Source organism: Piliocolobus tephrosceles, chromosome 1 (genome assembly GCF_002776525.5).
Source record: "Piliocolobus tephrosceles isolate RC106 chromosome 1, ASM277652v3, whole genome shotgun sequence".
NCBI lineage: Eukaryota > Metazoa > Chordata > Mammalia > Primates > Cercopithecidae > Piliocolobus > Piliocolobus tephrosceles.
Window position 1 is genome coordinate 109,713,036 of NC_045434.1, and position 20,898 is coordinate 109,733,933.

General features: G+C 40.9%; 1 protein-coding gene across 2 annotated transcripts; it reads right to left on the minus strand.

Moving 5' to 3' along the window:
• Positions 1–3,604: 3,604 nt before the first annotated feature.
• C1H1orf162 (chromosome 1 C1orf162 homolog) lies at positions 3,605–8,541 on the minus strand. Of its 2 annotated transcripts, none has more exons than XM_023232652.2 (6): positions 8,391–8,541; positions 6,349–6,396; positions 5,208–5,277; positions 4,649–4,743; positions 4,342–4,391; positions 3,605–4,134 (listed from the first exon to the last, which is right to left on the minus strand). In XM_023232652.2, exons 2-6 carry the CDS (start codon positions 6,383–6,385, stop codon positions 3,994–3,996), a joined length of 393 nt encoding a protein of 130 aa, XP_023088420.1. In that variant the 5' UTR covers positions 6,386–6,396; positions 8,391–8,541; the 3' UTR covers positions 3,605–3,993. The 2 variants fall into 2 exon arrangements, with proteins under 2 accessions (XP_023088420.1, XP_023088421.1); XM_023232653.1 differs by having other exon boundaries at positions 4,649–4,684; positions 8,391–8,523.
• Positions 8,542–20,898: the final 12,357 nt, after the last annotated feature.

The window sequence follows — 20,898 nt, forward strand, 5'->3', positions numbered from 1 at the left end:
CGTTTTTAAAAAATGGGCAGCTTCAAGAAAACAGGAAAGAGCAACTAATTTGATATTTCTTATACAAGTAGATAGCCATGTGATAGTGCTTACTCTACTCTTGCCACTGTGTTTAAAAGGTGCTGGCCCTGAACTGGAAAGTTGATATGGCCTCTAGCTTCAGGGATGGCAGAATTGTTTGATGTCAGCCCCGAGTTTGGGAACAGTTGAAAGCTCAAGAGGCCTCCCTGTGTGCACTTCCTAAGATCAGCAAACGGGAGAAGGCCATTTCCTGGGTCTCTGCTGCCCTCGTGGGGCTGGCTGCCCTGGTGGTGCTGTGGCCGCCTCACTGAACTATCTCCCTTAAACCCGTCTTTCTTCTAGACCTGTTCACTCCCACAGACAACTTCTTTTTAAAATTAAACTCTCTTCCACTGGCTTCTCCCTCAAAATCCAGCTTCCAGCAGCAGCTGCTCTCTCTCAGAAAGAACATGCTCTCTGGATCACGTCACCTGACTCTTTGCCTTTCTCGTCTCCTTGCCACCGTAAGTGCTGTGGGGCAGCTTGGTGTGAAGGCCAGATGCAAAGAATTTGAAGCCAGAGGACTTGATTTAAATTTTTGTTCTGCCATTTATTTTTAGCCAGGTGTCATTAAATGAATTATTTCATCTCCTTGGACTTCAATTTTCTTAACTTGATTTTGCAAGTTGTTGTTGTTGTTGTTGTTGTTATTATTATTATTATTATTATTATTATTATTATTATTATTAAGACAGAGTCTCATTCTGCCACCCAGGCTGGAGCACAGTGGTGTCATCTTGGCTCACTGCAGCCTCAACCTCCTGGGCTCAAGTAATCCTCCCACCACCCCAAGCAGCTGGGCCCATAGGTGTGCACCACCATGCCTGGCTAATTATTTTATTTTTTGTAAAGATGGGGTCTCCCTATGTTGCCCAGACTGGTCTCAAATTTTGGGGTTCAAGCAATCTTTCTGCCTTGGCCTCCCAAAGGGCTAGAATTACAGGCAAGAGCCACCACACCCGGACCCCAAAATATTATTTAATGTATTTTTGAAAGTTCTGTGGTGGGTGCTTCTGTCCCACTCCTGCTTCCTTTGGTGCAGACTGAGTTCCATTAAGGAAACACTCCTCCGTGACCCCTCTATGGGAAGTAGAGGGGGCTGTCTGACATGGGAGTAGGAACTGGGCATACATACTTTCTCTCTTCCTCTTCCTCTTTTACTCTTTTGGGTACAGCTTTGAAAGAGCACATGATCTCTTCTGCAGCTCCTTAGGGGCAGGCTGAACAACTGCATTGCTTGTTGGGAGGGGTGGACTTGCTCTGGTGCAGCTAATAACTCAGTTGGGGGGTTCAGTATTCTGAACTTCTTTGCAGCTGTGTAGTATAAGCTCTATTCTCCAGTGTTGACCATGTTCATAATAAAGACGATACTTTGGTTTCTGTCTGCTGAGTCCTCTTATTTATATCTATATATTTAGGGATCCTCAGTCCCACAGGTAGCAATTTCCCCTCCCCAGAGGCCATCACCAAGACCGTTCATTGTGTTTTCTTCCAGAGATATACTAAATATATAGATACACATATACTGTACTACACGTGAGTAGAGCATATTCAGAATTCTGTTCAGCAGTTTGCAGTATATCATAGGTATCTGTTTTTATTGGAACATACAGACCTGCCTCATTCTTTTTAATGGCTACATTACACTGAATGAACCAGTCCCCTCTCCGTGTACAGTGAAGATTTTCTCAATCTTTTGCTGTTTCAGAGAATCGAGCATAATGGATAAACGTGCAAACTCTGGAGCCAGCCTACCCAGGGTTGAGTTCCAGTGCCGCTACTTAGCAGCAATGTGAACTTGGGCAAGTTACTTAACCTCTCTGTGCCTCCATTTCTGTATCTAAAATTTGTAATAATTGTAACCTCACAGTGTTCTGTGAGGATCCCATGAATACATGCCACTCACTTAGATTTGTACTAAAAGTGTAATAAGCCTCGGTGAGTTCTAGCCAATTTGATTACTGTTGCAATTCAAGTTATGTAGGCAATTTTCCATGTATTTGAGTAGGATAAATCCTTAGAAATAGGATTATTTATAAATTCTTAGAAAAGAATTTAGAATGTTGTTGGCTTTTGCCAAATGGTCTTCTGTGGTAGCTGTACCAATGTGGTCTCCCAACAGTAGTGTATGTGTGTCTTGGTTCCCCCCAGTCTTGCCCAGTTTGTTAGCAAACTTTTTGAATTTTGCCAGTCTTACTGATGGAAAAAAATTATCTAATTGTTGTTGTAATCATTATTTCCCTTATTATGAGTGAAGTCAAGTATCTTTTCATATATTTCAGCCATTTGTATATTCTCTCCTACAAATTGCCCACCCCATCCCTTGTCCTTTCTATTGAGTTGTTCATTTTTTCCCCTGTTGATTTACAAATGATTTATTTGTCTATAAGATGCTTTGCAAGTGTTTTCTAAGCTTGTCATTTGCCTTTTCACATTTTAATGGTACTTTGGACTTTTTAATTGTACTTTAGAAGTCAAGTTAATCCTTTCTGGTTTCTGGGCTTTGTGACATACATTCAAAGGGCATGCTCTACAAAAATATTTTTTAAAATTCTCCCATATTTTCTTCTAGTGCTTTTATGATTTTTTCACAGTTAGATTTTTTGACATGCCTGGGATTTATTTTCATATGAGAAGTGAAATATGGATCCTACTTTATTTTCATTTACATGGTTGTCTAGTTATCTTAATACCACTTATAGAATAAACCAATTTCTCCCAAATGATTTCTTATGCCATCTTCATCGTACTCTAAATTTCCTTATGTATTTTGATGTATTTCTGGTCTTTAAATTCTATTCAATTGATTTATTTATTCATGTACCATTAACATATTGCTTTAATTAGTGATGCTTAATAAAACAGGTACTTTTAGTTAGCTGCAAGGGCTAGCCTTCCCATGTAACTTTTATTATTTATTTTTATACATTTTTCTGGATTTGCTATCTTGTTTATGGTTTACATAGGAAATTCAGAGTAAGCCTGCCCAGTGAAAAATAATCTTATTGATATTTTGTTGTTGTTCACCTTTGGGATTCACCTGATGATATTTTTAATGGGATTTTTGTATGTGATTATTCATTAGGTTTTTGGGGGAATTAATGTTTAGATTAATCTTTATCTTTGGTTCTCATATAATATTGTTATGCATATCTCTTATGCTATAGGATGGAGGTAGAAATCTCCATTTGCATAGTGCTTTATACAGTAGGGACCTTGTGTTTGTGTAGAGCTCTGGGATGTGTAGAATGCTTATGTATAAGATATTTCATTTAATCTTCATACTAAATATTAGTGGTAAGTGTTATCTCTGTTTTCAAGATGAAAGACTTAAGCCTTGAAAAGTTTAACAAGTTTGCCTAAATGAATGCTGCCAGTTAGTGGCATAGTTTGGTACCTGCACCCCAATCAAATCTGAGCTTGTTTCCAAGTGCTATCACTTTTGGTGGTGTTTTTGGCTGTGAATGAGCTCTGCACTTTTAGTCTTGACCGCTGGAGAAGGTGGCAGGAACAGACAAATAAATAATAAAGATAGAGGCAGCACTGTGGGGGGTTTGACTTTATTTGAAATTCTTGGTAGATTGTTCATTTGGTTGACTCCTCCCAAGTTGACTCATGATGCTGGGTGAATACTCTGTGCACTGACCTCCGTACCACACACTTTGGAAGGGTCCAAGGAAGGCAGTCTATGCCCCCAAGGGGCTCACAGGCTGTCAGTTCAAGTGGGAGGGCCTTCAATCTTTGCTCTGGCCAGGAAAAGACTGACCATTGGTCTCCAAAGCTGCTGGATAGCATTGCCAGATCACACCTAAACAACTCTGACTGCAGTTTCACACAGGTGGTGGTCCAAAATTTGTAAAAAAGGGAAAGTGATATGTGAAGATGGGGCCAAGATGAGAGGAAATGGATTCAAGCCTCGTTGGAAAAGCCGGGTTAGTTTGTCACTTTAATTTGAGCATAGACAATGGGGTCAAAGTCTGCAGAATGGTTCTCAGCCAACTGATTGCTCTTATCTTCTGAGAGTTTGAAAGTCATGCTGGCATAGGTAAGTGATTCCCCTGGGATGGATGAAAGCTGCAGAGGGAGAAAAAGGAAGAAGGAGTGAGTTCAGTTTGGAGCAAAACGTTGCTCTTTAGAAGCAACCTGAGCACTTTGGTCAAAGAATCACTTGCCCAGTGTCTGGAAATCAATCCCACCATGCTAGTAGATAATTCAGAGTATGGAGGGGAATTCCAATGATGGTAGCCCTTCAGTGTCACCAAAACAGTGTGGTCGTCTTACCTTGGCCAGAGGATCTGAGTGAGGATCCGGGGCCCGGGGCTTGGAGTGACCTGCCATGGTGCCAGAAAGAAGAGGGACCCATCTCAGCAATGGGCCTGGGGAAATGGGAAACCTCTCCCTCCGATCTTGGGTGAAGGGTGGGGTGGGGAGGAGGTGTTGGCAGGTGGGTGGGGGGCAGGGCAGAAGAAAAATGAAGGCATTTATCACACTGCACCCTCCCCTACCTCCTCCCATTACTCACTCATAGCTAATTCTAGTATCAATGGCAGACAGAGAAGGGCTGTCGTATCCCTTGGAGACCACTTACATTTTCTGTAGCTCTTTATGATGAGGAAGATAAAGGCTATCAGCAGCAGCGTCAGTAGAACCCCAGCACAAAAGGCAAGGATTAAATGTTTTTTGCTGTTTTGGCAGAGAGGCAGAGGATGAACTGTTGGGCTTCTGAAGGTCTTTCCTAAAGAGTGAAACCTTTCCTGCCTGTGGATGGACTCCTGAAACTGTTTTCACGCTGACTAATGAATTTTCACCCAGTGGTTTTCAGCTTTTGCTTTGGAGTTTCACATCCATTTGAGGCCTCAGAGAAAGCTGTGGCCTCTTCCTCTCCCCCTCCCTCAACCCACACAATGTTCATAATTCCCCACCCAGCAAATTTTACCTATAAGCTCAGGGGATCCATGGATCTCTTGAAGCTTAGGGGATGCCAAATTAAGAGCCATACTCCTAAGATCACAAACTGACTTTTTTCTTTTACTGTTTCTAGTCCTTTCTCCCCAGTCTTCCTGCCCAAGTCCCTAAGCCAAGGCTGTCAACACAACATCAAATCCTATGTGGTACAAGATGAAACAGATGGGAGAATGCTCATTTACTTGTGGTGGTTAGAGAGACAGGGTGCAGGGCTAGTTGTTGGGGTTGCTGTGGAGAAAGGGCCTTGTTTTTCTACAAGAAAACATAAAAGGAATTAGTGTATTAGTATATCTGTCACTTTTCATGATATCCTTCCAGCTTAAATGTCCCCACGTGCCCCATTCTACCCAAGCAGCCAGTGGAAATTAAGGATGGGCCTGCAACTCTTACAAAAATGAGAGAACGTTGTTGTTTAGATTCCAAGTACTTTTAAATGAAAATTAGAACTGGAACTTAAAAATCAGCTACATAGGCCGGGCGCGGTGGCTCAAGCCTGTAATCACAGTACTTTGGGAGGCCGAGACGGGCGGATCACGAGGTCAGGAGATCAAGACCATCCTGGCTAACACGGTGAAACCCCGTCTCCACTAAAAAAAAAAATACAAAAAAAAAAACTAGCCGGGCGCGGCGGTGGGCACCTGTAGTCCCAGCTACTCGGGAGGCTGGGGCAGGAGAATGGCGTAAACCCAGGAGGCGGAGCTTGCAGTGAGCTGTGATCCGGCCACTGCACTCCAGCCCGGGTGACAGAGCGAGACTCCATCTTTAAAAAAAAAAAAAAAAATCAGCTACATAAATGACATACAAGCCTAGTGTCCCTTTGATTAAAAAAAAAAAAAAAAAACTCATGTGTTGCCCTCCTCAAAGATTTTAATAGGGACCCTTGAAGAGATGTGCTCCTTCTGACCTAAGGAAAGCATCTCCCAGCTAGGGAGAAACAACAAATGCTTGCCAAAGTCCTTGGGGAATTTGACCGTGAAACCGCTGCCCTTTTTTGTTTGCTCTTTTCGCAGAGCAGCTATTAACAGTGCATAGCCGAAAACAGCCACAGTGGTTTTCCCAGTGCCTACACCACAAATAGGGGAGAGTGACCCACCTAGTTTGATATTGAGCAGAGACACTCTACTCAGATTTGGAGGGCCAGGCAGGTCTCTGTGATTTCCCCTTTTACCCCTCGTGGCATTAGATTCTGTATCCTGGTAAAATTGGATTCTTCCAACTTCAGAAACGCACTAGCTAGTGCCTTTCCATTACAGCCCTTCAGCACAATTTCTAGTTATTTTAACTCAGAAGTGAGGCAGGTAATTATTCCTGTCATAAACTCACCAGTGTAGGGTTTAGATGTGGAGCTAATCCCTCCCATGCTGTCATCCCCTGAAAATAAAACAAGGTATCTCTTAGAAAGTTTGGAGAGGAGAGCCAGCTGAAGGGCCGGCTGTGAGACTGTGATTGTCATATAAGAGTAGTAACAATGAGAGGCAATTTGTGGGTGTTCTAGTGCCATCAGTGGTCACAGACCACTCATCAGAGGTCAACAACTCTGGTGTTGTTTCTGCAGCTCAGCAGCCAGCCTTCAGGTTTGCAGGTCCAGAAATTTGATCTTATCAGGGCACCAAGAATTGACTGATTTTTCCAGAACTGATTCCCACCAACCAACTCACAGGAGACTGATGTATAAACCGAAATAATATAAGGTACATGTTGGTGCAATCAGTGAATTTTGCCTATCAGGGGAATATATAAGAATGCCAATGAAAATCATAATCTCGCTTGGTAAGCACTGAACTGAAGTAAGTATGAGAGAAGATGAATGGATGATTTTTATATTGACTGCCAACTGGGTCTGATGTATCAGTCTTACTCCTCCCTGGCATTGCTACATAAACTTTGACAAACTTGCTCTTGGAGACCCTTACTCTAGACCTCATTAGACACTTCTAATCTGCTCACGTATTATCTTCTCAAGTCTGCCAATAGTCTTGTTTAGGCTTTATATCAAAATGTATAAAGCATTTATAGGCAGAAAAGTGAAATCACCCAAACTCCTACTACTCATTAATATTTTTAGTGTCTTTCCTTTTAGTCAGACTTCCAGGCGTTTTTTAAAAAGCTAGTTGAGATATTTCTTTTTATAAGAGGTTATATCTTCCTTTTATATTTAGCATTTTGCCATACACATTCTTCTATGTCACTAAAAACTTTTTATAACATTTTTAGTGGTGATGGGTCTTTCTGCTCTAGCTATTGACTATAACTTGCTTAACAAATTCTCCACTTGATAGAATTGTTTCCATTTTTATTTAAATCAATTACAATGAAACATATTTTTGTGCATAAAACATTATATGCCTCCCTGATTTTTCTTTTAGGGGGCCAAAATGTTACTTCATATTTAGGCAAACTCATGGGAAAATGTTTTGGCTTTGTTATTTCTTCTATATTTTAAGGTCATTTCTTTAAACAAATGTCATCAATTACTTATTGTTGTATTGTTCAGTTCTCATAAGTTAACTTCCAAGTCCTTGGACCTGTGGGAGGGCTGGGAGGACACCTCATCTCCCTGTACCTGTTACAATAGCAGCAACAGCAACATTACCAAGTACCTTACAATTCACGAAACGTTTTTAGATCATGCAATGTCAGATAAGAAAGGGGCCAACGGGAAAATATGGTGAGGAGTCTGAGCCACGAGAATAGGAAGCCCACAGTCTGCAGCAGAATCGGCAGTGGTAATTATTCCGACACATTTTGCTCCTTTTCTAAATTGTAAGTCAAAGGTGCTCTTTGCAGACCATCATAAAATATTGACATAATATTTTTTAAATATTGACATAATATTTTCAAAATATTGAAATATACATTGGTGCTAAACAGAATATGAGCTTACACTAGGCTTTGCCACTGGAGAGGTGGAAGAAGATAGGATCATAGGTTCCTGTAAAATCCTGAAATTCACAGCAGCAGTTCTGAATTTACAAAAATGTTACCATAGCTGTTGTGAAAACGTTAGGCCACTCCACCCGAACTTTCACATAAATGGACAAAATCATCACACACAGGGAAATAGTTACTCACAAATCCAGGCCAAGAAAAGCAGGAAATACATTTCCTTTTAAGCACAACCCAAACATTTGGCAAAAGCATAAATTAAAATAGAAGCGGTGCTATATATACTTTTTCACGTTTCATCCAGCATTGGAGAATCTTACTGACTGCTGTAAAATCCATCAACTAAATAGAACCATTCAAATACAACCCTTCCCGCACCAAATAAAACAAGCGATAGAAGCCACTAACAATTAGACAACACTTTCTTTTGGTGAGTGATTATTTAATCTAGATTAAAAGCATGTGGTAAATGCATTTACCTTTCAAGAAAAAGTCCGGTCATACGAAGCAATCGTCTAAGATTGAGCATTTCACTTGCTTCCGTTACCTCTCCTATGTTTCAGAAATGACGAAATAAAGATTACTGCCCCTGCCACTTCCAGCATCACATTGTGTGTCGCAAAATCCTGTCTAAACTCAAGGGTAGGCTTCCTCTTTGAGGTCAACATTATGATTTTTCAATCTTTCTTTTGTAACTTTTCTTTGTGTCTGACACATGAATGCCAGAATGTAAGGAGGTAAGACAGGTTTCTTGCTAATTAAATATTTATTAAGTATTTACTTTAACCACTGCGCCAGATTTACTGTGGAGATCGCATCAGTATGACATTATTATTGCCATCAAAAACCTTATAATCTCATCTATTCTAACCAGGGAGATGAGGCTGATAACGAAAAACGAAGAGCAAACAGTGTTAAGAGTTAAGTACTAGCTGTGCAGACTTCAAATGTGTTAAGAGTATTGAGATGCCTTCAAAGGGAAGGCGAATCATTTCTTTATAAATTTTTTTTTGTAAAATAATATTAATAAATATACTAATTAAGTAAATGCTATAGGCCATACAGTGGGCTGGTGTTATAGGTTGTTGTTGTTTTTTTCTTTTTTTCTTTTTGAGACAGAATTTCATGCTTGTTGCCCAGGCTGGAGTACAGTGGTGCAACCTCAGCTCACTGCAACCTCCACCTCCTGGGCTCAAGCAATTCTCCTGCCTCAGCCTCCCAAGATTACAGGCATGCGCCACCATGCCCAGCTAATTTTGCATTTTTAGTAGAGACGGGTTTTACCACGTTGGTCAGGCTGGTCTTGAACTCCTGACCTCATGTGACCTGCCTGCCTCAGTGTCCCAAAGTGCTGGGATAACAGACGTGAGCCACCGTGCCTGACCAGGTTATATGGGTTTAATAACTGACCAGGTTATTATAGGTTTTTTGGAGAGCAAGGCAGAAAAGTTCCTTGCCTCATGGACTCTACCACCTAATTGAGAAGAGAAATGAAAAACAAGGAAATGATAAGTCAATGACACATTGCATTAGGGCCATGAGGGAAAGAAACAGAGTTCTAGCTAGAGAGAATACACTGGGAGAACATCTTTAGAGAAGATGGAGGGCTGGGGAAGGCTTCTCTAAGGAGTGGACATTTCCACTTAGAGAACTATGAGCAGGAGCTAGCCAGGCACAGATTCTGAGGAAGCGGTTTTCAGGTGGAGAGAAGAGTAACTCACAGCTGGCAGAGCTGGAAAAATCAGGCAAGGATGTGTGCAGGTAAACCTTGAGCACAGATAGGCTTTGGGTGGATGGAGGAAGAAAGGGCTGTAGGAGAGGTGCCCTAGGCCCAGGGTTGGTTGCTGAAATTCAAGTGATGTATTTCTGGGATATTAGCACAGTTCAAGAGTGGAACATTTTGGCTGGGTGTGGTGGTTGACGCCTGTAATCCAGCACTTTGGGAGGCTGAGGCAGGAGGATCCTTTGCGCCCAGGAGTTTGAGGCTGTAGTGAGTCACGATCATGCCATTGCACTTCAGCCTGAGTGACAGGGTGCTTAAATAAATAAATAAATAAATAGGGAGGGGCATTTGGAGAGGGTGGGAGATGAAAAATAGTTGACATAGATGGATTTTAGCCAGATGGTGGGGAGCTTTAAATCCAAGCAAGATATATTTAGAATATTTTAAAAATAAACACTAAATCTTTTTGATTGAGATATAACATGCTAAACATAACCTTTATGACAGATTGTACCATATCATATAAGATAAATTTTGGGTAGAGACAAAGAAACTAGAGGGTATGGGGATATTCTGGGTATTGTGTAGTAAGGGTGTGGGCTGAAACCACAGGGATCATAAAATTGGAGGACATATAACGTGGGACCTGGATATGGGGAATAAAACAGTAGGATGAGTCAATGATTACTTCAAGTTTTTGAACCTCAGTTGCTGAGATAATTCATTTCTTCATTCACTTACTCCAAAACATTTATTGAACATTTACTATGTGCTATGTCCCATTCTAAGCTTTGAGGATATTATGACGAGCATGAGGGTCTGCCTTCATGGAACTTTCACACTAGTAAAGGAGGCCCTTACCACACAAAGAAATGGCAAATTGTGATTGTTAAGTGTGCTGTAAAGGATCAGGACCCTGTGCCAAGGATGCCTACAACAGAGGGGAAGAGGACCAGGGAAGCCTTCCTAGAGCCAAAAAATAAAACAAAACGACCCAACACTTAAACTGAAATCAGAAATGTGAGTTGGAGTTCCACTAGACCAAGAGGAAGGGAAAGTTTGGAGGGAACAGAGCATTTAAAAACCCTGTGCCAGAAGGAGGGTAGGAAGTTGAAGGGAAAAGAAAAAAAAAGAGACTAGTTTGACAAAAACTGAAAGAGGAAGTATGTGAGGTGGCACTGGGGTGTGGGCAGAGGGTGGAGCATGATGAGGATGAGGTTGAATAGGCAGGAAGGGGCTAGTCCCTTACAACTTTTGTCTTTAAGAGAAGTGGGTTTATCTGTACTAAACATATTTAAACAAGGGTGACATGATCAGGCTTGCATTATGGAACAATCACTAAAACTGGAGCAAACAGATTGGAAGTTAGCCAGAATAGATAAGAATAGACCGGTTGAGAGATTACTGCAATGATCCAGTTGAGGAAGGTAATAGTAACGTGGACTAGGATGGTAGCAGTAGAGTGATGAAGAGATATATATGGATTTGAGAGATAGAGAGATATTTAGGAAAGTGGCAGCAAAAACAATGGGGGATAAAAGATCAGATAATGATCAAAGATACCACCAAAGGGCAAGAAGGAGGAAGAGGAGCCAGAGAAGGAAACAGTGGTAGTTCAAGACTTAGAGGGAGGATTAACTAATTAATCAGACATTTACTTAGCACCTACCCAAACACCCTGTCAAGCTGTGGAGGTTCAATAATGAGTAAGACGTAGTTCTTGACTTGCAGGATCTGTCTCTTGTAGAGAGAGAGAGATGTTCATTCACCTACAAAAGCATGTTCCAGACTGGCCAGTCATATAAATAAGCATAATAAAATATTGCAGATGTGAGACATCTGTACAGGATAGAGTGAGACGCAAGGAACAAAGGGGTCAGGCTACATGATAAGGAGGGAGGATAGGTGTCCAGAAAAGCCTCATAGAGGAGATAATGTTTGAGTTGCACCTTGAAAGATGAATAATTTTCTAGGCAGACCGAGGGAGGAAGTGTATTCCAGGTAGAGGGACAGGGTAAACAAGGGCATGCTTTGGCACAATGCTTGAGTTTGGGGAAATGCAAGTATTTCAGCATAGGTGGTGCTATGGGGAATGAGGATAGGATAAGGGTGGGGGATGGAAGGGGAAAGGCTGGAGAGGATAGATAAAATCAGGTAATGGCAGGCCCTAAACATACTTTACCCTTATAGGCAATGGAACGACTGCTGAAGAGGACTAACACAAACACATTTGGGTTTAGGCAACAGAGTGTAGCGGGGACCAGTGAGGTGCCAAACAGTGGGTGAAGAATCCTTTGGTGTTGAGAGTTCCAAGTGAGAAACTAGGATGATCTGAATAGAGGCAATGGCCATGGGGAAGAGGTGGAGCAGATAGGTGATGAGTCTAGTCATTTATTAGGTGTGAGAGGAAAGTAAGAGAGAGAGGGGAGGTGGCAATAACTACGTTTCCTGTGTTGTATCCATCAACCAACATTGAGAATATAAAGAGAATATAAAAGAAGGGGTTATAGGATTGGGAAAAAATAATGAGTTGAATTTTGGACACATTGGATTTGGGGTGCCAGTGGAACATTCAGGTAAAGATGTTGAGAGAGCAGTTGGATGCACAGATCTGGGGCTCACAGAAGAGATCTAGAATTGTGTGGTAGACAGTACTAGTTCTCACTAACAGCCAGTTCTCCTCTCCTTCTTGTGTGGAGCCTCCCTTGTGGTTGGGTAATGTCATGCGACAAGTTCTGGCCAATGGGCAGTGAATGAAGTGATGCATGTCCCATTTAGTCAAAGCATTTAATTGCTGATGCAAGACCTCCTCTGACCCTCTCCCCCAACAATGGAGATTTTATGATGGTAAGGTGAAGGTGAGAGTTCTAACCCTGGATCATTGAGTCAGCATATGGAAGACAGTTTCTTTGGGGAGTCACTTGGACCTTCAGTAGATTCTATATGAGCAAAAAGTAAACTTTTCCATATTAATCTACTGAGATTTTGGGTTGATCTTTTCTTTCTTTCTCTCTCTCTCTTCCTCTCTTCCTCTCTCTTTCTCTCTTTCTCTCTTTCTCTCTTTCTCTCTTTCTCTCTTTCTCTCTTTCTTTCTTTCTTTCTTTCTTTCTTGTCTTACTATGTTACCCAAGCTGGTCTTGAACTCCCGAGCTCGAGCTATCCTCTCGCTTCAGCCTGCCTAATAGCTGGGATCATTGGATCTGACACGTGCAATGTCACACACCTATGATCCCAGCTATTATCTCATCTCACTTAACCTAATCTATTTTTCCAAATATAATTTGAGATATAGACTAGGAAGTCACTGGCATGTATATGATAGTGGAAGCCATGGGAATGGATAAGGTAATCCACGTACAGTATGTATTATAGAATGAGAATAAAATTCCTAGGATAGTACTCTGAGAAGCACCAAGATATAAAAGGGAGGCAGAAAAAGTAGAGTCAGTTAAGGAAATTGAGAAGAAACAGTGACAGCAGAAATAGCATCAATGTATGTGATTAGGAGCCAGAGGAGCAAAGAAAGGAAGGAAAAGCTGTGGCCAACTGTGCCAACTGCAGCTGAAAGAGAGGCCAAGTAACATGAGGACTGGAAAGAGTTGACTGGATTTGGCAATTAAGAGATCATAATCTCTTTTGCTTAAGTAGCTTGGGTTGTGGTAGTAGTAGGAAATTTACCTTCAATGGGCTGATCAGGAATGGAAATTCCCAGGCATATAGCAGATTAGGTATGTAAAGAAATCCTCTTGTTAAAAAACATAACACTTGTTGGATACAGTATTTTAAACACCATAATTTAAAAGTGCATGGCTAAAGTAGATGTGGGAAATCCTCAAAGAAATAAGAAAGTTGATTGAGATCTGAAATGGGTGTTTGCTCTGGGTTTGGCTTCCAGTTTTTGGTGATCTGAAGGTTGGGTTTAAAGGCCATGTGTCCAAGGTTAGGAAACCAAGTCTAGAGCCTGCATAAAGGTGGCGATTTGGATTGTACTCTCTGAAAAGGGACCCCTGGTGGGTGGATGAGGAAAACAAAAATCCATGCCACAGATGGAGAAGGTAGAGCTCTTTGCTGTATTAGTTTTCTATTGCTGCCTAACACATTATCACACATTTAGAGGCTTAAAACAATACACATTTATCTTATAGTTTCTTTCTTTCTTTTTTTTTTTTTTTTTTTTGACATGGAGTCTTGCTCTGTCGCCCAGGCTGGAGTGCAGTGGCGCAATCTCGGCTCACTGCAAGCTCTGCCTCCCGGGTTCATGCCATTCTCCTGCCTCAGTCTCCCAAGTAGCTGGGACTACAGGCGCCCGCCACCACGCCCGGCTAATTTTTTGTATTTTGAGTAGAGACGGGGTTTCACCATGTTAGCCAGGATGGTCTCAATCTCCTGACCTCATGATCCATCCGCCTCAGCCTCCCAAAGTGCTAGGATTACAGGCATGAGCCACCGTGCCCAGCTATCTTATAGTTTCTATGGGTTAAAAGCTTGGACGTGTTTTATCAAGGTTCTCTGCTTCAGGGTCTCACCAGGCTGTAATCCAGGTATTGGCTGGGGCTGTGTTCTTATCAGAGGCTTGACTAGGAGAAGATATACTTCCAAATTCCCTCTGGTTGTTGGTTGAACTCATTTCCTTGTGACTTATATGACAGAGGGCCCTGGCTTCTTACTGGTTGCCAGCTGGAGTCTGTTTGCAGGTCCTAGAGGCTGTTTACAGTTCCCTGCTTTGTGGTTCTCTCCACAGGCAGTTCACAAGATGGCAGTTTGAATGCCACGGAAGAGTCTCTCCAGCCTGTTAAGACAAAGTTGTATATAACATAATGTCGTAATGGGAGTGACAGCCTGTCACCTTCACCATGTTCTGTTGATTAGATGCAAGTCACAGATTCAACCCACATTCAGGGGAGGGAGGATTATACTTGGGGTAACACAAGGGAGCAGAGATCATGGGGCATTGTAGAATTCTGCCTGTCACACATGTTTATCGCAAGCTTGGCTCTGGATAGAAGGGGACAAAAAGAAAAACAAAACAAAATACCTTTTCCTTGGACATTCCTAGCTGTCTTGTTTTTCTAAGACCACCAGAGCGAGCACAAAAGAACCAGCAAGTAGGCAAAGGTCAGGCGCAAAACTGCAAGTTTATTTTAGTAACCTAAGGTGTGGAGAAGAAGTCTGTCGGCCTCAGGCAAAGAAGGCCGGCAGAGTTCCCCTCCCCCAAGCTCTCCGACGGAGTTCCGACAGTTCTGACAGCAATGAGAAACTGGGAAGTCCGCGTGGCTCAATGGCGGAGAGCGGATTTTCTAGGAGTGGGAGGGCAATAGGTGGGGCATGGGCGTGTCAGGGGCGTTCGCAGGTGCAACCAGGTAAATCTTGGTCTCTTCGGATTGACGTCACCTGGCGCATGCCCAGTTGATCTGCACCTTCCCGGGCGCCGGCTGCATTTTCGCGCGTGCGGGAAGAGTTGGGGGGGGGGGGGGATGAAGAACCCGGAAGTGCACCATCTTGCCTCCGTTCGTCCAAACACTAGCCACAAACCTAACTTTAGGAGGTTTTAGGTCAGACTTTGTACTCTCTGTGGACCTCAAAATTCCAAGTTTAAATTGGTTGTTTAAGTTGGACCCTGGGAGAAGAAAATGCAAGTTATCTGTAGAAGAATGCCTCTTCGACCAGGTGTCAAAGACTTCCACAGACACATTTCCAATAAATATGAGCTAACAACAAGACAAATCACAAAAACACGAAAAGTAATCAAGCCATCATGAAAGAGACAGCAGAAATAACAAACCACAAAGGTTAGAGACAGAGACCTGCAAAGGCTGTAGGTATAAGAATGATCAGATCCAAAATAAGAGTAGGCTTAATATTTTTAAGTAAATAAAGTGGATATTGAAAGTGTAATGAAGGAACAAAAAAGTACTAAACTAATCAGGCAAATTTGAAAACAAATAAGTAGAATGTAAAGATGTTAAACCTATCATTGAAATTAGAAATTGCTGTGTTTGGATGTGTCCCCTTCGAAATTCATGTTGAAACTTAATCCGCATTATGATGGTATTGAGAGGGGAAGCCTTTTGGTAGATGATTAAGTCATGAGGACCCTGCCCTCTGAATGGATTTAGCATCCTTACAAAAGGGCTAAAGGTTGAAAAGAGCCCTCTCTTGCCCTTCTGTCCCTGCTGCAATGTGAGGACACAGTATGCCTTCCCACCAGAAGGTATAGAAGCAAGGTACCATCTCAGAAGCAGACAGCAGTCCTCACCAGATACCAATCTGGCTGCCACCTTGATCTTGGACTTTCCAGCCCCCAGAATTGTGAAAAATTAATTGTATTTTCTTTATAAATTATCCAGTCTCAGGTATTCTGTCATAGAAGCACAAATGGACTAAGACAGAAATTCAATACTGGGGAAAAATAACAAGTTTAAAACATTTGAAGAGAAAAATAGTGGACTAGAAATATAATACAGAGAGACAACAAGATAAAACATAAAAGAGAGATTAAAATATTGAAATTTCTAGAGTGATCATTAGAATAGAAATAGAGTAACTCAAACTGTTAGAGAAAAAACAATTGGAATTAGTCAATCCAAAACAATGAATAGCAAAAACCAGAACAGGCCACAAAACAGAAAATATAAAATATATTAGTGGGAATGAATCAGAATAGAACAGTAATTGCTAATTACAATAAATGAAAATGGACTATAATTTTTAGTTAAAAGTCAAAGACTGCCAGATTGAATAAAAAGTCTGCTATATGCTGTTTGAAAAGATGTATCTGGAACTTAAAGAGCCATAAAGGTTGAAAGAAGAAGGATGAAAAGTTACACCAGGAAAATGTTAACAAGATAGCTGGTATATTCATATCAGGCAAAATATAGCTTAATGTAGACACTATTAGTTAAGAAAAGAGATCATCATTACATACTGATAAAACCTTAACTCAGTGAGAAGAGATAACAATTCTAAGTTTATTTGCATCTAGTTACCTAAACTACAAATTTATAAAGTAAAATCGACCGAACTATAAAAAAAGCCCCAAAGCAAACAAACAAAAAAAAAAAAACGAACTTAACAGACCCACTGCCAAATTAGAAAATTTAGTTTACATTTCTTGGTATTTGGTAGATTAAGCAGACAAAATGTTGTAAGTATATAAATTTGTGTAATACAGTCAGTAAGATTAATCTAATAAACATATATAAAACCCTGCATATGTTATCTGGAGAGTTCAGATTTTTTCCAAGAACACCTAGACATTAAAAATTGAACACATTGGAAGCCAGGGGTAGGTAAACTTTTTCTGTGAAGGGCAGATAGTAAATATTTTGGGCTTTGTGGAGCATGTGGTCTCTGTTGCTAGTACTCAGCTCTGCCAACATGGTAACAAAGAAGCCACAGACAATATGTAAATGAATGAGTGTAGCTATGTCCTAATATAACTTTATTTATGAACACTGAAATTTGAATTTTATATAAGTTTTATGTATAATATTTAAAATGTAAAAATCAGGCTTAGCTTCCAGGCTGTATAAAAATAGGTGGCAGGCCAGATTTAGCTCACAGGTTATAGTTTGCTGACCCCTGTTGTAGGCTGAAAGTGACTCTCAATTGTTTCAAGTTGATACCGACCACATTCTTTGACCAGCCTGTAATTAAGTTGGAAATCAACAATAAAAAGAACTAAAAGAATAAATATGCTTAGAAATTTCAAAAACATACTTCTAAGTAAATTATAAGTCAAAAAAATCATAATTGACATTGGCCCCTTCTCACCAGTCTCCTTTGCCTGCTTGATTTCCTCCATCCAATCTGGTTGAGACAGCCATCTCTTCTTACTCAATACAATTTTCCTGTTACCTCAGCCATTCCCTAGACTTACTATCTATATGCTAGTGATGCCCTACTTTATGTTTCTAGCCATTACTTTTACCAGATCTGAAGCTCATTTCCTCATGTTGCCACAGAACCATCTAGTTGTCAACTTATATTCAACAATAAAACTGAATGCAGTAGCTTTTCCCTTAAAACCTGCTTCTTCGCCTCTATTCTCTATCTTAATTAACAGTACCACACAGCCAGAACCCTACAAGACAATTTACATGCTTTCCTCAATCTCACATCCTCCTCTCCTCCTATCTGCAAGCAAGCTTTGTCAATTCAAACTCTAAAATCGTATGGCAAGTCTCTTCTTTCCCATTATGGCCATTCTCTCCCAAGACATATCAGGTCCTCCTTAGACTACTTGGATAGCTTCCTAGATGCTCCCACCACCTTCTCTGTTTTCTACAGTCTTACAGAGGTCAAATGGTTGTAAAAAGAAAACACAACAAAGCATAAAGACGATTATGTAGCACAGACTGTATGTGGCCCTCAGAGTCTGAACTATTACAATCTGGCCCTAAAGAAGAAAAGTTTGCTGGCAACTCTTTTAATACATTATCTATACTCACCTTGCATAAAGTCTCTTAAAAAAAGAACTGCCTGTCCATTATTTTTTAAAAACATAGAATTCTCTAATATGGTCAAAAAGGCCATAAAAGTGCATAATCTGGATGATCTACTTCTCCAGCATTACCTCCCGCACCCTCCCTTTTCCTCTCTATGCTCCATTCATTCATTTCTAGGGTTGTTTTTCAAGGTGCCATGTTCTTTTCTATTTCAGGGCCTTTGCACAAGGTATTAATATTCCCTCTGTTTGATTATCTCTCTTTTCTACAGATACCAATTTAAATATTACTTGCTCCAGAAGGCCTTTCATAATCTCCTACGCTAGATTAAGTTTACTCACATATGCCCCATCACCCTACAGTTTTAACAATTGCAACCCTTATACTATTCAATGTCTAGATTGCTAGACTGTAAGGTCTGTGGAGATGACATATTGTCTTACCTTAATTCTAGCAGTAAGCATGATACATGGTATTTTTTAAAATAAATGGTTGTTGAATGAGCTTCCTGTTCCTCCACTGAAAAGCTTCATTCTTTCAAGGTCCATCTTTACCTTTCTAGTTTCAATGGAAGATGTTTACCTTCTGTTAATTCCTGTCATCTGAATATTATTCTTCCACTTAGGGATTTTACTATGTTTATCTTCCTTCACCATTTTCTTTTCATCCTCTTCTTCCATTGACTTTTTCTTCATTCAAGCCTCTTGTCTTAAAACAACATTCCCCTGAGCCAACCTTTGGTTCCCTCTAGTTACTGGGGTGAGACATGTTCTGGAAATTATTCCATTTAAGTCAATGTCTTCATTGCCATTCAATCCTTTTAACCCCATGTAATCTTTTTCTGTCCCTACCATTCAGCCAAACTACTGTAAGGGCATCAAAGACCTCTAAGCTCTTAGCTCTAATTGGCACTTTCAGTCCTTCTCTTAATCTTTCTCCCTAAAAAATTGGTTACTATTAACTCTTCTACAGATGAAAACTTCTACTCTCTCAATTTTATGACACTACTCCCCCCTGGTTTTCGTCCAGTGACTGCCATTTCCACTTTTGCAGAATTCTTGTCTGCCATGCCTCAAACATTGATGTGTTTCCATGACTGTATACTTAGCCCTATTCTTTCCTTTCCTGAAGCACAGATTCCCCTGTATTACAAATCAGTGAATAGTGCCTCCCTTTTCTACTCTCTCAAGCAAGAATCCTGACTCAAACTGATTCTTTCCTTCTTCTGTAGTCAGGTCCTACAAATGTTGCCTTTAATATTTCTCATCAATTCTTTCCATCGGTACTGCCAAGGCCTTTGGTTAAGGCCTTCAATGTCAGTTAGCCAGAATGATTCAACAGCCTAACTAGTCTTGCCTCTCCAAACCATCCTCTGTTGCTAGTGATTTTTCTGAAACAAAAATCTAGTCATCATTCCTATTGCTTGAAACTTTTGGGGGGCTGCCTTCTGTCATAACAAAATCCAACTTCTAAGCACAGCATTTAAGAACACTAATATAGTCCAGGTGCTGTGGCTCATGCCTGTAACTCCCGCACTTTGGGAGGCCGAAGCCGGCAGATTGCTTGGGCCTAGGAGTTTGAGACAAGCCTGTGCAACATGGTGAGACCCTGTCTCTACAAAAACCACCACAAAAATTAGATGGGCGTAGTGATGCATGCCTGTAGTCCCAGCTACTCAGGAGGCTAAGGTGGGAGGATCACTTGAGCCCAGGAGGCGGAGACTGCAGTGAGCTGAGATTGCACCACTGCACACTCTGGCCTGGGTGACAGGGCCAGGCGCTGTCTCAAAACAAAAACAAAAATGAAAACATAAAAACCCCCAAAACCCATTAATATAAATTAAATATTTGTATTTCACTCAAACTTGAGAGTTTTTAAAATGTCACACTCTGCTACATCTTTACAATCACAAATGCTGTTCCATCTTCCTGGACTCTATCTAATCCTTGAGACACCCTCTCGGCTAACTTCCAAATGGCAGCTCAGACACCATTTGTTTTCCAACCTGTCACCTTTCCTCTCTCTCCATGTTTTACTTGATCTCCTGGGGCTGAAATTTTTAAGCATTATTCATTGAGGTTAACAATTATTGATAGGATAGTTAGTGTGGTGGTTTGTAATGTCAGCTTGGTCAGGCAGAAATACATTTTCCAGAATTATCTTCCTTCAATGTTCTGCTTAGGGTAAGCCACAAGTCTTGAGCAAAATTTGGAGGGTGAATGTGGAGCAGCAGCTGTTTTATAGCTCATACTTGTGTTAGCTCACAAGCTGCAGCTGAACAACTTCCCATCCTTTCCCTGGATCACTCGTTTCTCTAACCAGTTTTCTCTAAACCACGTGTTTGTGTTGGATATGGGGTTAACAGAACAACCACATTATCAAGGCCAGAGATGATACAAACTGACGTGGGTTTGTCAGTGCTTGTTATTTCCACTTGTTCTTACTGCCTCCCATTTTACATCCATCTTCCCTTAACTGACTGTCATGTGGACTTCAAGCTCCAGCATCAGAAAGAACACTAACAGCTTTACAGATTGTTTAGCTCCCACAACGGGGTAGTCAAATTCCTTATATATAAACATATATTCTGCTTCTCTGACTGAACCTTGACCTGGATGATGTATATGAGGGAAACATGAGGCTGGTGAGACTACCTAAAATGGTGCTTGCCACAGTCTCAGAGCACCCCGTGCTCAAGTTTGTATTATCACATATTCTTACTGTTTTCCTAGTAGATATTTAACTCTGAGGTGAGGACTTTTATCTCTGTATGATCACTGCATTATGTTGCTTAGCACAAACTAGGTGTTTTATAAT

What these genes read in the sequence shown, in the direction of transcription:
- C1H1orf162 (XM_023232652.2), bottom strand. Translation starts at nt 6,385, where the DNA reads ATGGGAGGGATTAGCTCCACATCTAAACCCTACACTG. An exon ending in CACATCTAAACCCTACACTG is followed by an intron (nt 5,278 to 6,348) that starts GTGAGTTTATGA and finishes GTTTTCTTGTAG; the next exon opens with AAAAACAAGGCCCTTTCTCC. An exon ending in CATAAAGAGCTACAGAAAAT is followed by an intron (nt 4,392 to 4,648) that starts GTAAGTGGTCTC and finishes GCACCATGGCAG; the next exon opens with GTCACTCCAAGCCCCGGGCC.